Source organism: Haliotis rufescens, unplaced genomic scaffold (assembly GCF_023055435.1).
Source record: "Haliotis rufescens isolate VD_foot unplaced genomic scaffold, xgHalRufe1.0.p SCAF_16, whole genome shotgun sequence".
Classification (NCBI taxonomy): Eukaryota; Metazoa; Mollusca; class Gastropoda; order Lepetellida; family Haliotidae; genus Haliotis; species Haliotis rufescens.
Window position 1 is genome coordinate 4,060,398 of NW_025963846.1, and position 15,114 is coordinate 4,075,511.

At 38.9% G+C, this 15,114-nt stretch overlaps 1 protein-coding gene across 3 annotated transcripts; it reads left to right on the top strand.

Annotated features, from left to right (window-relative positions):
• Positions 1 to 19: 19 nt before the first annotated feature.
• LOC124144265 (emerin homolog 1-like) lies at positions 20 to 13,742 on the top strand. 3 transcript variants are annotated; one of them, XM_046513594.2, is made up of 6 exons: positions 20 to 144; positions 3,307 to 3,416; positions 3,855 to 3,998; positions 4,543 to 4,561; positions 10,137 to 10,274; positions 10,628 to 13,742. In XM_046513594.2, the coding sequence occupies exons 2-6, from the start codon at positions 3,326 to 3,328 to the stop codon at positions 10,770 to 10,772; spliced, it is 537 nt and encodes a 178-aa protein (XP_046369550.2). In that variant the 5' UTR covers positions 20 to 144; positions 3,307 to 3,325; the 3' UTR covers positions 10,773 to 13,742. The 3 variants fall into 3 exon arrangements, with proteins under 3 accessions (XP_046369550.2, XP_048252758.1, XP_048252759.1); XM_048396801.1 differs by lacking the exon at positions 20 to 144 and adding an exon at positions 798 to 853; XM_048396802.1 differs by lacking the exon at positions 20 to 144 and adding an exon at positions 798 to 853 and having other exon boundaries at positions 10,140 to 10,274.
• Positions 13,743 to 15,114: the final 1,372 nt, after the last annotated feature.

A 15,114-nucleotide genomic window follows, 5' to 3' on the forward strand; every position in this document is an offset into this window, starting at 1 on the left:
TGCCGTAGTTGCCGTTGTACAATGTAAAGGTCATATATACTGTCGCGCCATTTCTGAATATGACCTGGAAGTACATCGGTACAGGCGCGACGTAATTTCCCCTTCACGAATCTACGCAAACTAGTCGTTTTGATTCAATTAACGGTTTGTATCCCATATTTAATTGCTGACGACAAGCTTTTCGACCATAATCGATTTATTGATATTCATAAAGAGGTGAAAATTGGAATCTGTTCAGCTGAACTTAGGGCTTGTTCAATTCTAAAGTTTGTGCGACAAAGTGAAACTGAAAGTACACTCAGCTTGTCACATTGTCAAATATTTCTCTAAGAAGCATTGTTCATGATGTTACCTTTACCTTTATCATTAATTACTAATTATTGCCAATTATCTGCTTTATTTGGAGAAAAAATATATACACAATCAATTATAAGGCCTAAGGCTAAATCTATGGTAAGACTTGGTCCTCTCTGCTTATAGTATATACTGGGAAAATGTCCCTTTTTGAGTATTAAGAATAACTGCATCATGAAACTATTGGAAGTGTGTATCACTCACGCTTTTCGCAGTACTTTTCTGTTCGCAAAACTTGCCAGACTTACAGTATGCAAGTCAGTATCACCTGGATATGAAGTTGTATCACCTACATATGTAGTCAGTATCGCCTGGATGTGTAGTCAGTATCACCTGGATATGTAGTCAGTATCACCTGGATAGGTAGTCGGTATCACCTGGATACTGTAAATCGGGAAAGTTTTGCGAACGGGAAAGTCCAGTGAAAACTGTGAGTGACACACACTCGCAATAGTTTCATGACACAGTTGTTTTTGCAGACTAACAACAAACAAAAAATGTAAGGAGGTATTTACCTTTTTTCACTTCAACACATTGTCAACCAGCCAGATGCATGATTTCATAAATAATCCTACCCATCCTGTTTGCTCAATTACACATTGTCACTCGAAGTCAATAGTCGAATCAGGAGAATTCAGTAACCTAGCTGACACACCTTGATATGTCTGCTAGGTTACTGACAAGATGATCTAGTCAAGTTGTTTTGTAGTCCAGACATACGCCAGTCAGTCTGTACAGTTGTATAAACTTGCTCCTCCAACATTCCTTGTCAACTACTACACATGCGTCTATAGTATAAAATCTGCCCTGAGTTGCCATTTCATCACACTGCTTCCTCTCTTACAAAAAATAACAAGTGCAAAAGTAGCTTTGATCCTTGGTAATCTTGTCAACAGGGTGTTGCAAGACTTTCTAGACACTCTTAAGGCTGTTTTGGGGCAGTCACAATAATTTCATGGCTCATGGCTTTCATGTAGTCAGTATCACCTGGATATGTAGTCAGTATCACCTGGATATGTCGTCAGTATCTCCTGGATATGTAGACAGTAGTCATTTCCACCTGGATATGTAATTAACTATCACCTGGATATGTGGTCACTATCACTTGGATATGTAGTCAGTATCACCTGGATATGTAATTCAGTAACACCTGGATGTGTAGCCAGTGTCATCTGGATATGTAGTCAGTATCACCTGGATATGTTGTGTAACCTGGATATGTAGTCAGTATCACCTGGATATGTAGGCAGTATCACCTGGATATGTAATTCAGTATCACCAGGATATGTAGTCTTATAACCTGGGTATGTAGTCAGTAAAACCTGAATATGTTGTCAGTATCACCTGGATATGTAGTCAGTATCACCTGGATATGTAATCAGTATCACCTGGATATGTAGTCAGTCTGGATATGTAGTCAGTAAAACCTGGATATGCAGTCAGTATCACCTGGATATGTAGTCGGTATCACCTGGATAGGTAGTATCGCCTGGATATGTAGTCAGAATCACCTGGATATGCAGTCTGAAAAACCTGGATATGTTGTCAGTATCACCTGGATATGTAATCAGTATCACCTGGACATGTAGTCAATATCACCTGGAAATGTAATCATTTCACCTGGATGTGTAGTCAGTATCACCTGGATATGTAATCAGTATCACCTGGATATGTAGTCAGTATCACCTGGATGTGTAGTCAGTATCACCTGGATATGTAGTCAGTATCACCTGGATATGTATTCAGTATCACCTGGATGTGTAGTCAGTATCACCTGGATATGTAATCAGTATCACCTGGATATGTAATCAGTATGATGTGTCCACAATGTTTGTTGTTTAACATGTTAAAAGCCGCACTCGGAAATATTCCAGCTATATGATGGTGGTCTGTAAATAATCGAGTCTGGACCAGACAATCCAGTCATTGAGAGCCACTTTATAAATAGTGTTCTTTCCATCCATGTGTGTTGATCATGTTTAGATAATATCAGCAGAACAACACAAAAGAAGGAAGTCATCAACATTATTATTAAACTGTAGTCAAGAGTTGTTGCTCACGACTTATAATCAACAACTCAAAGGTTTTTCAGCTTTATATTTTATAAGTCAATTTGTAAAGACAGTTTCCATGTAAATGCAACATCTCTGTATATTGCACTTGGTATCTGGGCCAATGGTTTCAGCATCAAGTGTCACAAGCATTTGCCACATTGACCAGCATGTTTGTCAAGCCTTGATGTGGACTAGCCTTTTTATTCACTGATCAAATCAGCACATGACAGAATTGGACACAGCCAATATTATTATTAGTGAAAATCTGTGAGGACATGCAGCATTCAATTCTTTGTAAATATTCAACCAAAATTCTCTCTAGATCTTTGCAAGTCAGGCTCAGTTACTAGGTTCATTGTGTTTCATCCAATATTTAGTCACTGGTTTGTGTGGTCCAGGCTAAGTTATTTAGTGAGAAAGGTGCACTATTGCGCAGCTGACAGCTACTTTCATTGCTTGTGTTGCATCATTGCGCTGAACAACATTAAGCGCAGACTTTGTGTCGTGGTCTACATGATTATTTTTTTAATTGAAATAGGCATGTGAAGTTTTTACTGCCATTTTTGTTTATAAGATTTTACATCAATGTTTGTTTTTGGTGTTTTTTTTAGGTATTAACGTAAATATCTGTGCACACTTTAGTAAGTCCACTATTGGTGTGCACACTGGTGTTCACGTTTGTACGTCCATGTAAACAAAACAATAGTCAGATCTTAAATGGAAGGTATTTACTGGTTGTAGCATATAAAACAAACAGAAAAATCAAGCTGACAATGTTATTATTCATAACCATGATAACCAAGAAATAAAATCTACCTCGACAAATATTTGAAACCATATTGCTTAAAAAACAATTTTTTGATTTGTGTCTTATCCTTTGTTTTTTTACTTATTTCAGACCTCCCATCCTTTCCAGAATGGCACCAACTGACAACATCGCCACTCTCTCTGATCGAGAGCTGAGTGAGAAGCTTCGGCAGTATGGTGTGAATGTTGGCCCTATCGTCAGTAAGTTATGTTTCACAAAGAACACTCAGATAATTCTAAAAACAATTAGGTATTGCAAACTTGTTACTCTCTAAAACCAAATTATGCTCTTTGAAAAAACAACAACACACACATTCCCAGAGATTGACAGGCTAGGGATAATAACCCAACCAAAACAGCCCTGAAACGACAGTGACAGTTGAAAGCAAAAGGCCTTTTCATGTTCCATATCTGTATGAGCCATGGTATGTGAAATACATGTACACAGTAAACTATGTTTATAACAAACATGCTTTAACATGTTTAACGAACTGACAGTTATAACAATTGATTTTTTGGTCCCGGCCATTTGCTGTATGTATATTTCTAATGTACTACGGTTGTAACAAGCTAAAATGAGTGGCCCCTTTGAGTTAGTATAACCGTAGTTGACTGTAATTATTATTCTGCCCCACATAGAATCTACACGAGGCCTGTATGAAAAGAAGCTTCGTAAGTTTGTGCTGGGCCAAGTGAGTAAGCCAAAATACGAGGAGGTTCCTGATGATGACGAAGATGACGAAGATGATGAAGAAGAAGAAGAAGAAGAAGAGAAGTATCAAGGTGAGAATGAGAAGTTGGCATCACAGAAAGTTGACAGAAACTTATTCAAGCTTGATTTCATATATTAGCAGTTTTTTTGTTTACTAGTTTTAAACAGTAAAAAAATAAAATTTTGATCCTCAATTAGAAAAGATTTGACAATATTGAATAGTTTTTATGCTTCACACAACACAACTCTTTTGTGACTCGAAGTGCGTGTTACTTTAGTCCAGTCAATATAGTATCAAATCCTACCAAACCCACCACAAATTGCAACAGAAATTATTTCTCCTGTTTCATGAACAGAAAACATCCCCTTACAACATAGTAAAAATCTAGGAAAATTTAAGTTGGGGAAAATTGTTTAGTTTGGGTATGATCTTTAGGGGGTAAATCAATACTTGTGCCCACTCTCGACATATTGTATCAGACACAATGTTTGCATCCGATACAACCCTGCAAACTTAGCAAAGGACTTGTAGATCACTATCATCAGCTTATCATGAATATTTTACTTAAAATTGACTTGTTGAAAACTGACATTGTGATAAATGTTTTATTTCAGAAAAACCAGCCCCAGTGAGGTGAGTTGACTTTTTGCTGAAACATTGGTGGTCTCTTTGTTACAAACTGTATCCCAGCCAGTGTCAGACACAGGCAGCTGGACAAGGGCGTTGATGGGTCTTTTTCTGGTAATGACATCATCAGACTTTTAGTGTTAGTATTCAGACAGAAGGCATTTGAATATCAGTTCTGACAGCAAGTATAATGAGTTGGCTCTATTTGATCAAACTGTCTACATATCCAGGTGATACTGACAGCATACCAGTGGTAGAAACTAACATTTTTAGTCCAATAGTCCTGAAAATGATAACATATAGCAAAACCCTTTAAAATGGCAAATATCTACCAGTCCTTATGATACCTAAACTATTGGGCAGTTTGGCAAGGACTACAGGACCAGTGCCAGTTTCTAACGCTGCATATCCAGGTGATACTGACTACCTATTTAGGTGAAACTACATATCCAGGTGATACTGAATTACATATCCAGGTGATACTGACTACATATCTAGTTGATACTACCCATCCAGGTAATACTGACTACATATCTAGGTGATACTGAATTACATATCCAGGTCATACTGACTATATATTTAGTTGATACTACCAATCCAGGTAATACTGACTACATATCTAGGTGATACTGAATTACATATCCAGGTGATACTGACTACATATCTAGTTGATACTACCTATCCAAGTGATACTGACTACATATCTAGGTGGTACTGACTACATATCCAGGTGATACTGAATTAGATATCCAGGTGATACTACCTATTCAGGTGATACTGAGTTACCTATCCAGATGATACTGAATTACATATCCAGTTGATACTGAATTACATATCCAGGTGATACTACCCGTTCAGGTGATACTGACTACATATCTAGGTGATACTGATTACATATCCAGGTGATACTGACTACATATCCAGGTGATACTGACTACATATCTAGGTGATACTGAATTAGATATCAAGGTGATACTACCTATCCAGGTGATACTGAATTTCATATCCAGGTGATACTAACTACATATCCAGGTGATACTGACTACATATCTAGGTGATAGTGAATTACATATCCAAGTGATACTGACTACATATCCCGGTGATACTGAATTATATATCCAGGTGATATTACCCGTTCAGGTGATACTGACTACATATCTAGGTGATACTGATTACATATCCAGGTGATACTGACCTCATATCCTGGTGATACTGATTACATATCCAGGTGATACTGACTACATATCCTGGTGATACTGATTACATATCCAGGTGATACTGTATTAGATATCCAGGTGATACTACCTATCCAGGTGATACTGAATTTCATATCCAGGTGATACTGAAAAACATATCCAGGTGATACTGAAAAACATATCCAGGTGATACTGACTACATATCCAGGTGATAATGATTACATATCCAGGTGGTACTGACTACATATCTAGGTGATACTGAATTAGATATCCAGGTGATACTACCTATTCAGGTGATACTGAATTTCATATCCAGGTGATACTAACTACATATCCAGATGATACTGACTACATATCTAGGTAAAACTGAATTACATATCCAGGTGATACTGACTTCATATCTAGGTAATACTGACTTGCATATCCAGGTGATACTGACTACATATCTAGGTGATACTACCTATCCAGGTGATACTGACTACATATCTAGGTGATACTGACTCCATATCCAATATTAGACTACTACAGGTGATACTACATATCCAGGTGATACTGACTACATATCCAATATTAGACTACTACAGGTGATACTACCTATCCAGGTGATGCTGACGGCATATCCAATATTAGACTAGTACAGGTGATACTACCTATCCAGGTGATGCTGACGGCATATCCAATATTAGACTAGTACAGGTGATACTACCTATCCAGGTGATGCTGACGGCATATCCAATATTAGACTAGTACAGGTGATACTACCTATCCAGGTGATACTGACTACATATCCGATATTAGACTAGTACAGGTGATACTACCTATCCAGGTGATGCTGACGGCATATCCAATATTAGACTAGTACAGGTGATACTACCTATCCAGGTGATACTGACTACATATCCGATATTAGACTAGTACAGGTGATACTACCTGTCCAGGTGATGCTGACGGCATATCCAATATTAGACTAGTACAGGTGATACTACCTGTCCAGGTGATGCTGACGGCATATCCGATATTAGACTAGTACAGGTGATACTACCTATCCAGGTGATGCTGACGGCATATCCGATATTAGACTAGTACAGGTGATACTACCTATCCAGGTGATACTGACGGCATATCCGATATTAGACTAGTACAGGTGATACTACCTATCCAGGTGATACTGACGGCATATCCGATATTAGACTAGTACAGGTGATACTACCTATCCAGGTGATACTGACGGCATATCCGATATTAGACTACTACAGGTGATACTACCTATCCAGGTGATGCTGACGGCATATCCAATATTAGACTAGTACAGGTGATACTACCTATCCAGGTGATACTGACTACATATCCAATATTAGACTAGTACAGGTGATACTACCTATCCAGGTGATGCTGACGGCATATCCAATATTAGACTAGTACAGGTGATACTACCTATCCAGGTGATGCTGACGGCATATCCAATATTAGACTAGTACAGGTGATACTACCTATCCAGGTGATGCTGACGGCATATCCGATATTAGACTAGTACAGGTGATACTACCTATCCAGGTGATGCTGACTACATATCCAATATTAGACTAGTACAGGTGATACTACCTATCCAGGTGATGCTGACGGCATATCGGATATTAGACTAGTACAGGTGATACTACCTATCCAGGTGATGCTGACTATATATCCAATATTAGACTAGTACAGGTGACTTGTTTTTAATAGCTAACAAGACTAACAAGGATAAAGAGGCACTAAGTATGGAAGTCCAGATAAATCCCTGTATTCAGTGAGAAGTCACCTGTGGGACTCGATACGGGTGCGTGGTATTACCAGTATATTGAGGTTCACTCTATCCATTATGCGTATCACAATAGCATTCCTAAATGCTCGGTTGATTTCAAATGGCAATTTTTATCATGTGTTCTATGTTATACACTGGCCAAATACCCAAAGGGTGAATCCGGATCGTGCATCCATGCCTATTTATTGAATGAGTAAACATTAGGTTGTACCATTGTCTTGTTTTGTTTCTATTTATGAACTTCAGTTCATAAACTGCTGTTTCAAATTGTTTCTGAATTCAAAATTTAGAATTATGCAATATATCGGGATACATATCGCAATATGGTCTCAATGTTCCATTTTCTCACAGTTGTACATTTTTGACCTTTGTGTTTGACATAACTCTTAGATTCTCGTATTTGGCTCTGTAAAGATTTTCTCTGAAATTGTCGGACTGATGAAGCTGAACTTTGACATGTAGGGATGACATTCAGTGATCGTTTTTAAGCATGTTTAGTCTTCAGAATGTGTGCAGAAACATCTCAACATTGATGTAAACAGCAGCTGTTCATTAACTGCCTTTGTTGATATTTTAAAATTTTGACTACAGGTGAGCTATGGTGCTCCGGCACTTTTTTCATGTTACCAAATAAGTTCTAAAAACAAGTTCAGTGGCATCACGTTATGTTCAGCTTGATCATTAGCTTTCATGCACCATATCAGCCCCCGCTGTCCTCAGTGTCCTTGTAGATACTGCTGCAATGAAATTGCATCACAATGATTTGCAGACCATTGTGACTATCACTAATGGCTCTGCTACTGAAGCTGTTAGCAGTACTTTACACACTTAAGACACTGCTTATTACCGTCTACAAACTGAAAAAGTTGGAAGAATGATGTTGAATGATAAATAAAATCTCACCCTCGTGTCTTTTGATTTGTCAACACTCGTTGTAGTTTTTCCACTTTCCACAACTCGTGTTGATATATTTGATATCAAAAGACATGAAGGTGAGATTCTCTATGTGTCTGACTAACTCTTACTTGACGTAACAGGCGACTAACAGGATTGGGTGGTCAGACTCGCTGACTTGGTTGATGCATGTTGTCAATCACTGGATTGGCTGGTCCAGACTCCATTATTTAGGGACCGATGTCATATAGCTGGAATATTGCTGAGTGTGGCGTTAAACAATAAACAAACAAATTATTCACATAACATCAACCACTCACTACCTCTAAGCTTTATTTACCACACTACATAACTAACCCCTGTTTTTGAGTTATTTTCAATTTGTGGGCGGTCGGGTAGCCTAGTGGTTAAAGTGTTCGCTCGTCACGCCAAAGACCCGGGTTCGATTCCTGACATGGGTGCAATGTGTGAAGCCCATTTCTGGTGTCCCCCGCCGTGATAGTGCTGGAATATTGCTAAAAGAGGCGTAAAACCATGCTCACTCACTCACTCACTTCTTTTCAATTTGTCATACTTTTGTGGGCTTGATGTCATCAAACCATGGGTACTTCCCAGGTTATCTGCACTTGTTTCCTTTATGTTTCAATTCTTTTTGTGTCAATTTTGGCTATGACCTGTAATTGGGTTTGCCCTGATGGAGAAAACCTGCGCATCTAAGTAAAAAATACGGAATATAATTTCTCCATTGCGTCGGTCATAATGCAGATCAGTCTCACTGTCGAAATCAATTAATTGCGCTATACTGTCGGAAACTTAAATTTTAAAGGGACATATCCCTTCATTCCCTTGACAATAAGATACAACCAATATGAGCTTTGTCTAATGCTGGAAAAACCTATTGTCTAAACTAGTACAGCTCTAGTGGCAAGCTCTCGGTTGCAGCCAATGTGAATTAAGTTTGAATACTTCCCTAGTGGGGTGGCTGTATTTGCTGTCAGTCACTGTCATCAGTCGGTTATACAAGTCATCATATTATGGCTGGGGGAAAAAAACAAAGTAATTTTTCACCCTTTTTTCAAACAAGGCGGCAGTTGATATCTGATACAGGTACCAGAGACTGGTCAAATGCAACACGACCACCTCCGTTGTCTAGATGGTAGACCTTGTTTCCAGAGGGCAGACGGTCGAGGGTTCGAACCCAAGGGGCATCATACCAAAAGTCGTTAAAAGATGGTACTTGTTGTTACCCTGCCTGGCGGTCATCATTAAGGGGCTAAAACAAAATGGTATCTCATAGGGCTAGCACTATAAAATATGCATTAGTACGGACTAGAACAGCAAGCAGCACGCACGCATGCATGCACATCGCCACACAAGTGCAATAATCTTACCACAAATGAAACACAACCAAAATTACAGCAGGCTTTTCGGGAAGAATTGCTCAAAAAGAGCACGTGGTTGTTTTTTGACGGAAAGAAACATCATATATGCATTATTGTACCAGACACCAGGCTACCGCTTACTACTTGACTTCCGGAATGAAATGGGTTGATGTTCACACGTCAGTTGAGTTTGTTATGTATTGCTCTAGATAATGTTTTGTGGTTACAATAACAACACAAGTAAAGACATGGATATTTTATAGTGTACAGTACCGAGTCTGGTGACCAACTTTGTAATTTTTTGCCAGCAGACCAACAAGGAATGAACCACGACGGAGAGTGCCACCGATGCCAGCCACGCCGCCACGGGGGAAACCTGTACAGTTGGAGGAGCGCGTGACCACCACCACGTCACGTCAAACTCGCACTGCACCACCACCCACGACGTGAGTTCTCAACAGAACTGTTTATACCTGTCTCCCACATCCAATGCCTTCAAAACAGATCACTGTTATACTTCCATGTAAAAATATCATAGTTAATGCTTACACAAGTCGTGTAATTTGCATATGATAGATTGGTCAGTGTGAGTTCCATTAGAATAGATTCCACAGAGAACCAAATATTTGATATTTGTTTATTTACTTCGTGACAAAAGCATTATATTTGAAAAAAAATAAAAAATTACTCACTTTTAATACATCTGTACTGGGTTTTGGAGGTAAAGCTTCATATGAAATTACAAATTACTTTAGTTATTGAATTCTGAGTTGAACATCACCTAAATGTTTATTTACAGAAAACCAAAGTCCAAGGGGTTCCCAGTATGGATAATTCTATTGGTCATCTTGATTCTTGTTGGCCTTGGATACCTAATTCTGCAAAACATGGAATCGGCCGGAGAAAGTAATATCCCAAGAGAGATAGAGTCGGAAACTGTGTAGTCTGCTTGAGACATCCGTCTTGGCTCAGCAAGCACATTTGCTGTTATGACAACAGCTAACAACTTCCTTCTCACGCCAGGTCAATGTTGTGACCTCTGACCTCACACCTGTGGTCCACAGCTGTATATATACAAGTGTCACATTGGTTAAAAATGTTACAATGTCATAAATTGAATTTATGTCCGAAGAAAAAGGGTTTCATGATAAATGTGTATGTAAATCGGATGTTAGCCCTATTACCAAGGCTGTTATGAATATGGTGTACATTAAATAACAAACAAATGTCATGGCAGTTAGCTTTGATTCATATTGGGTTGGTCATTTGTTGGTAAGGTAAATTAAGTTCTCGGTTATGATAATTAATATGTACAGACGAAAAATCATGACATGTGTTGCCATATTCACAAGTTCAAACTGATAGTGTTTGTTGCACATTTTCTGACATGAATCGGGGGCACGGGTGGCCCTGTCGTCTAAGGCGCCGTGATTCGCTGTGCAGAGTTGCGTCCCTTGGGCATGCCAGAAACCTATGATTGTGGGTTCGAATCCCAATTCGCCCCAATTATGTTTCTAGTGCTCGTGGGTTTCACCGAAGTGGTAAACGTCTCAGACCTGCATCACTTTGGGCTTTCCTCCCACATTAAGCCGACACGCTGTGATATAACTGGAATACTGTTAAAAGCGGCGTTAAAAACCCAACTCACTCACTCTGACATGAATCTCTGAACCACTGCTTTTTGTGCACACAGCTCTACAGTGCTATGTTATGTTGCTTCAACAGTAATTGAATGCACTGGGCTTTGGATGGGTTAGGAATGAATCATAATGTTCAATTGAGTGGTGTCAAGATTCACTGTTGTATCGATGCTTTGAGAATATACACCAGCGTTCGAAATACCTGCCTGCTTGCCCGACCGTCCGAGACGGGTTGATTTCAACTCGGGCTGCCAGATTTTCAAATCCCCCTGCCCGACGGTCTGGTTATATTTCATAGGTGAAAATATTCTAAATATTTCCCGATGATAAGCATTAATTCACATGTAAAGATGAATGATAAAATGTAACCAAAAAGAAACTCTGTTAGCTTTAAGACAACCTAACATTTAGCGATGCGCTTATGCTACAAGCAATCAGTTTTCATATTTTTAATTCAATTATCCTGAGAAACATATGATTATAGTGGGCAGGCAGGTTTTGGTCAGGGCTGGCAAGTATTTCAGCTAGCCAGTCCTGAGGTCTGGCTGAAATTTTTGGCAGTTTCATACCCTGTATACACATGGTGATAATATACACGATGAGGCTACCCAATTATTGATTCATTTTATGATTCTCTGTCGATTTAATAAAACATTTGTTGCAGTAACGTGGCTACATGGGCTAGCATTATGTTACCATGACAACAGAACATACTTCTAACTCTGATTGTATAACAGTAATACAACAAGCCTGAATTTACCCATGAGAGTTAAAGTCTAATTGGTCGATAGAAACAGCCTCTCATTGCTTGGCCATTCAAAATGGATTTAGTTTGCTTGTCAGGGTTTGTTATTTGACTTCATGCTATTTAGCCCCATGTTTGCAGCAAATGTCAGTAGATATTCCCAGACTAAAGCACGCAAGTTGACACACACACTGTCATTGTTGTGAGACGTTAAATCGTCTTTTCTTACCCCCAAGGTCATGTCCACAGTCACAAAATTACATAACAATGAAGAAAATATTTTGATTGAAGTATGAAATATTACGAAAAGTGAGTTTTTAGTCAGATCAATGATTATTATTCGATAATAGCCCATTTCTGGTGTCCCCCGCCATGATATTGCTGGAATATTGCTAAAAGTGGTGTAAAACCATACTCACTCACTCACTATTCGATAATAACCAAGTTTTGTCTCGTGATTTTGTGTTTAATGGAAAGTACTGGTGTAAAACAAGGTGCCAAAATGATGGTTGACTGTAGGTGGCTATCATTAAACATCAGCTCTGAATCAAGTACTGGGTTGGTTGGTTGGTTGGTTGTCACTGTATTTCAACATCAGTGAGCTTAGATCCATGCCCCTGTTTTCTAACCACTAGTCAGCAGGTACTGGAAAATACTGTGTCTTTAACATGTTGAAAGGCTGATTCTATTTTCATCAATATTTCTTGACTACTTTCCAAACATCCAACATGTCCATGGTGTTAGTGTTTTGTTTGCTTGTTACTCTTTATGATATTACTGATCCCTGTCGATGGAGATGAGATTGCGTGTAGTCGTCCTATGCATGTATGTTAATAATGATTAGCATCCCAAGTGTCCTTTTGCTAGTTGTGGTGTATTTATTTGCTTAAAATGTCATCTAGATGAATATATATATCACCATGGTAACTGGTTTATGCTCTGAACGTGATCTGTAAAGATACTAATTTTTTTTGCAATTTTTAACTTGTATTTTTAGCTTCTGCTTCCCAATATTTATAAACATTGATCATTTGGATGTTATTCAGAAAGGACAGTGTTGTGAAAAGTATTGTTTTGTCTTCAGAAAAGGGTACATGTTAATGCTCCTAGGCAGAAATGTTAGCCTCAACTGAAATCACAGTCTACATGTTATGTTAATGTTGAACAGCTATAAGCTATCAGGCTGTTCCCTCACCGAGGATGAATATCAATGCTCACCTGTAGGCACAAGGCTATTTGAAATTATCATTCTACTATCACGAAGGGCCTATAATTTTTTTGACATGTTATAAATTATCTATCGTTACGATGCCCCCATGTCAAATCGCTCAGCTGGACATTTGGCACAACCTTTTCGAGGTTTTAAAGATTGAAATTTGAAAGTCTTCTTTCTCACTAGCCCTGTGGGCTTGTAAAGTTTTTGAGTTACTTTCCATTTATTCGCACGGCAGTGTTTGTTGATAGTTTTATTATGAATATGCCACTTTCTAGTGGTGAATTTAGCAATAAAATCACTTTGCTTACAGAAAGTATGTGTTGGTGCTTTGTGGAAGTTCCATGTTGTGTGAAAAGGTCCATGGTTGGATTTAGCAAATGTCATGGTGCTTCTTCTGTATCCTTAATCACGTTAATTGGTTTAATGAACGCCTCTTCCTGGATAACATGAAATATAACAGGTGGAATGCATGGCTGTACCGGATGCAAAAGTATCGGTTTCACATACACATCCAGATTAGGAATTAACACAAATAATTTACCTTGCAAGTCCTGTGGTATGCAAATAAGGTTACTGTTTGGATGATTACATTTATCCAAATTGTAGAGTGCATGTTGCATGTTATAATAAACGACTTCTATTCAGGAAGGGGCGGTCGGGTAGCCTTGTGGTTAAAGCGTGCGCTCTTGACGCCGCAGACCCGGGTTCGATTCCCAACATCATTACATGGGTACAATGGGTGAAGCCAATTTCTGATGTCCCCTGCTGGAATATTGCTAAAAGCGGTGTAAAACCATACTCACTCACTATTCTGGAAAGAAATTAAAAGTTCCGGATTTCAGTGGTGGAACTCACCTATCTATAATAGACATTAGGCTTCTGAGTAGGGCTGGGACGGGTAACTCGGGTACTCGGGGCAGGTGGGTACTGAGAAGGACCCGTGTACCAACAGGACTACCCGGACCTGTGGTTCGTCATGTGATATATTCTTTAATGACAAAATTATCTATAACTATATGGTTGCACTACAAGTCACTAATGTTCGCATTTTTCTCTGACTATGCTCGCATTCCTGCTGACTTTTTATATGTTAAATGAAACTTCAGTCAACTTCAGTGTATGCATGACAAGATCGTTTTAAACGTGTATCTAAATACATTTTGTACCTATCTCTTGAGACCTACAGCGGGTACCTGGGTAGGGTCCAGTAATAGGGGGTTTGGTACCGGGTAGTAAATTTGGACTCGTCCCAGACCTACTTCTGAGCATGTGCAATGATATGCCATCGATTTAATTATTAGTAATCAAGCGAAACATGCCACACCGCCGCCCGTGAAAATTCCGGGGTAGAATAGGTCTTCAGCAACCTATGCTTGCTGTAAAAGGTGACTATGCTTGTCGTAAAAGGCGACTAACGGGATCGGGTGGTCAGACTTGCTGACTTGGTTGATGCATGTCATCGATCCCAATTGCGCAGATCGATATTGGTTACTGGACTGTCTGGTCCAGACTCAATTATTTACAGACCGCCGTCATATAGCTGGAATATTGCTGAGTGCGGCGTTAAACAACAAACCAACCAACTTGTCTTCAATATGAAGCTCTAATCATCTCAATGGACCTTAGTAAAATCCACTCCACATACCTTTTTCACAATACTAAATTACAAGTGAAAACACCAAAAA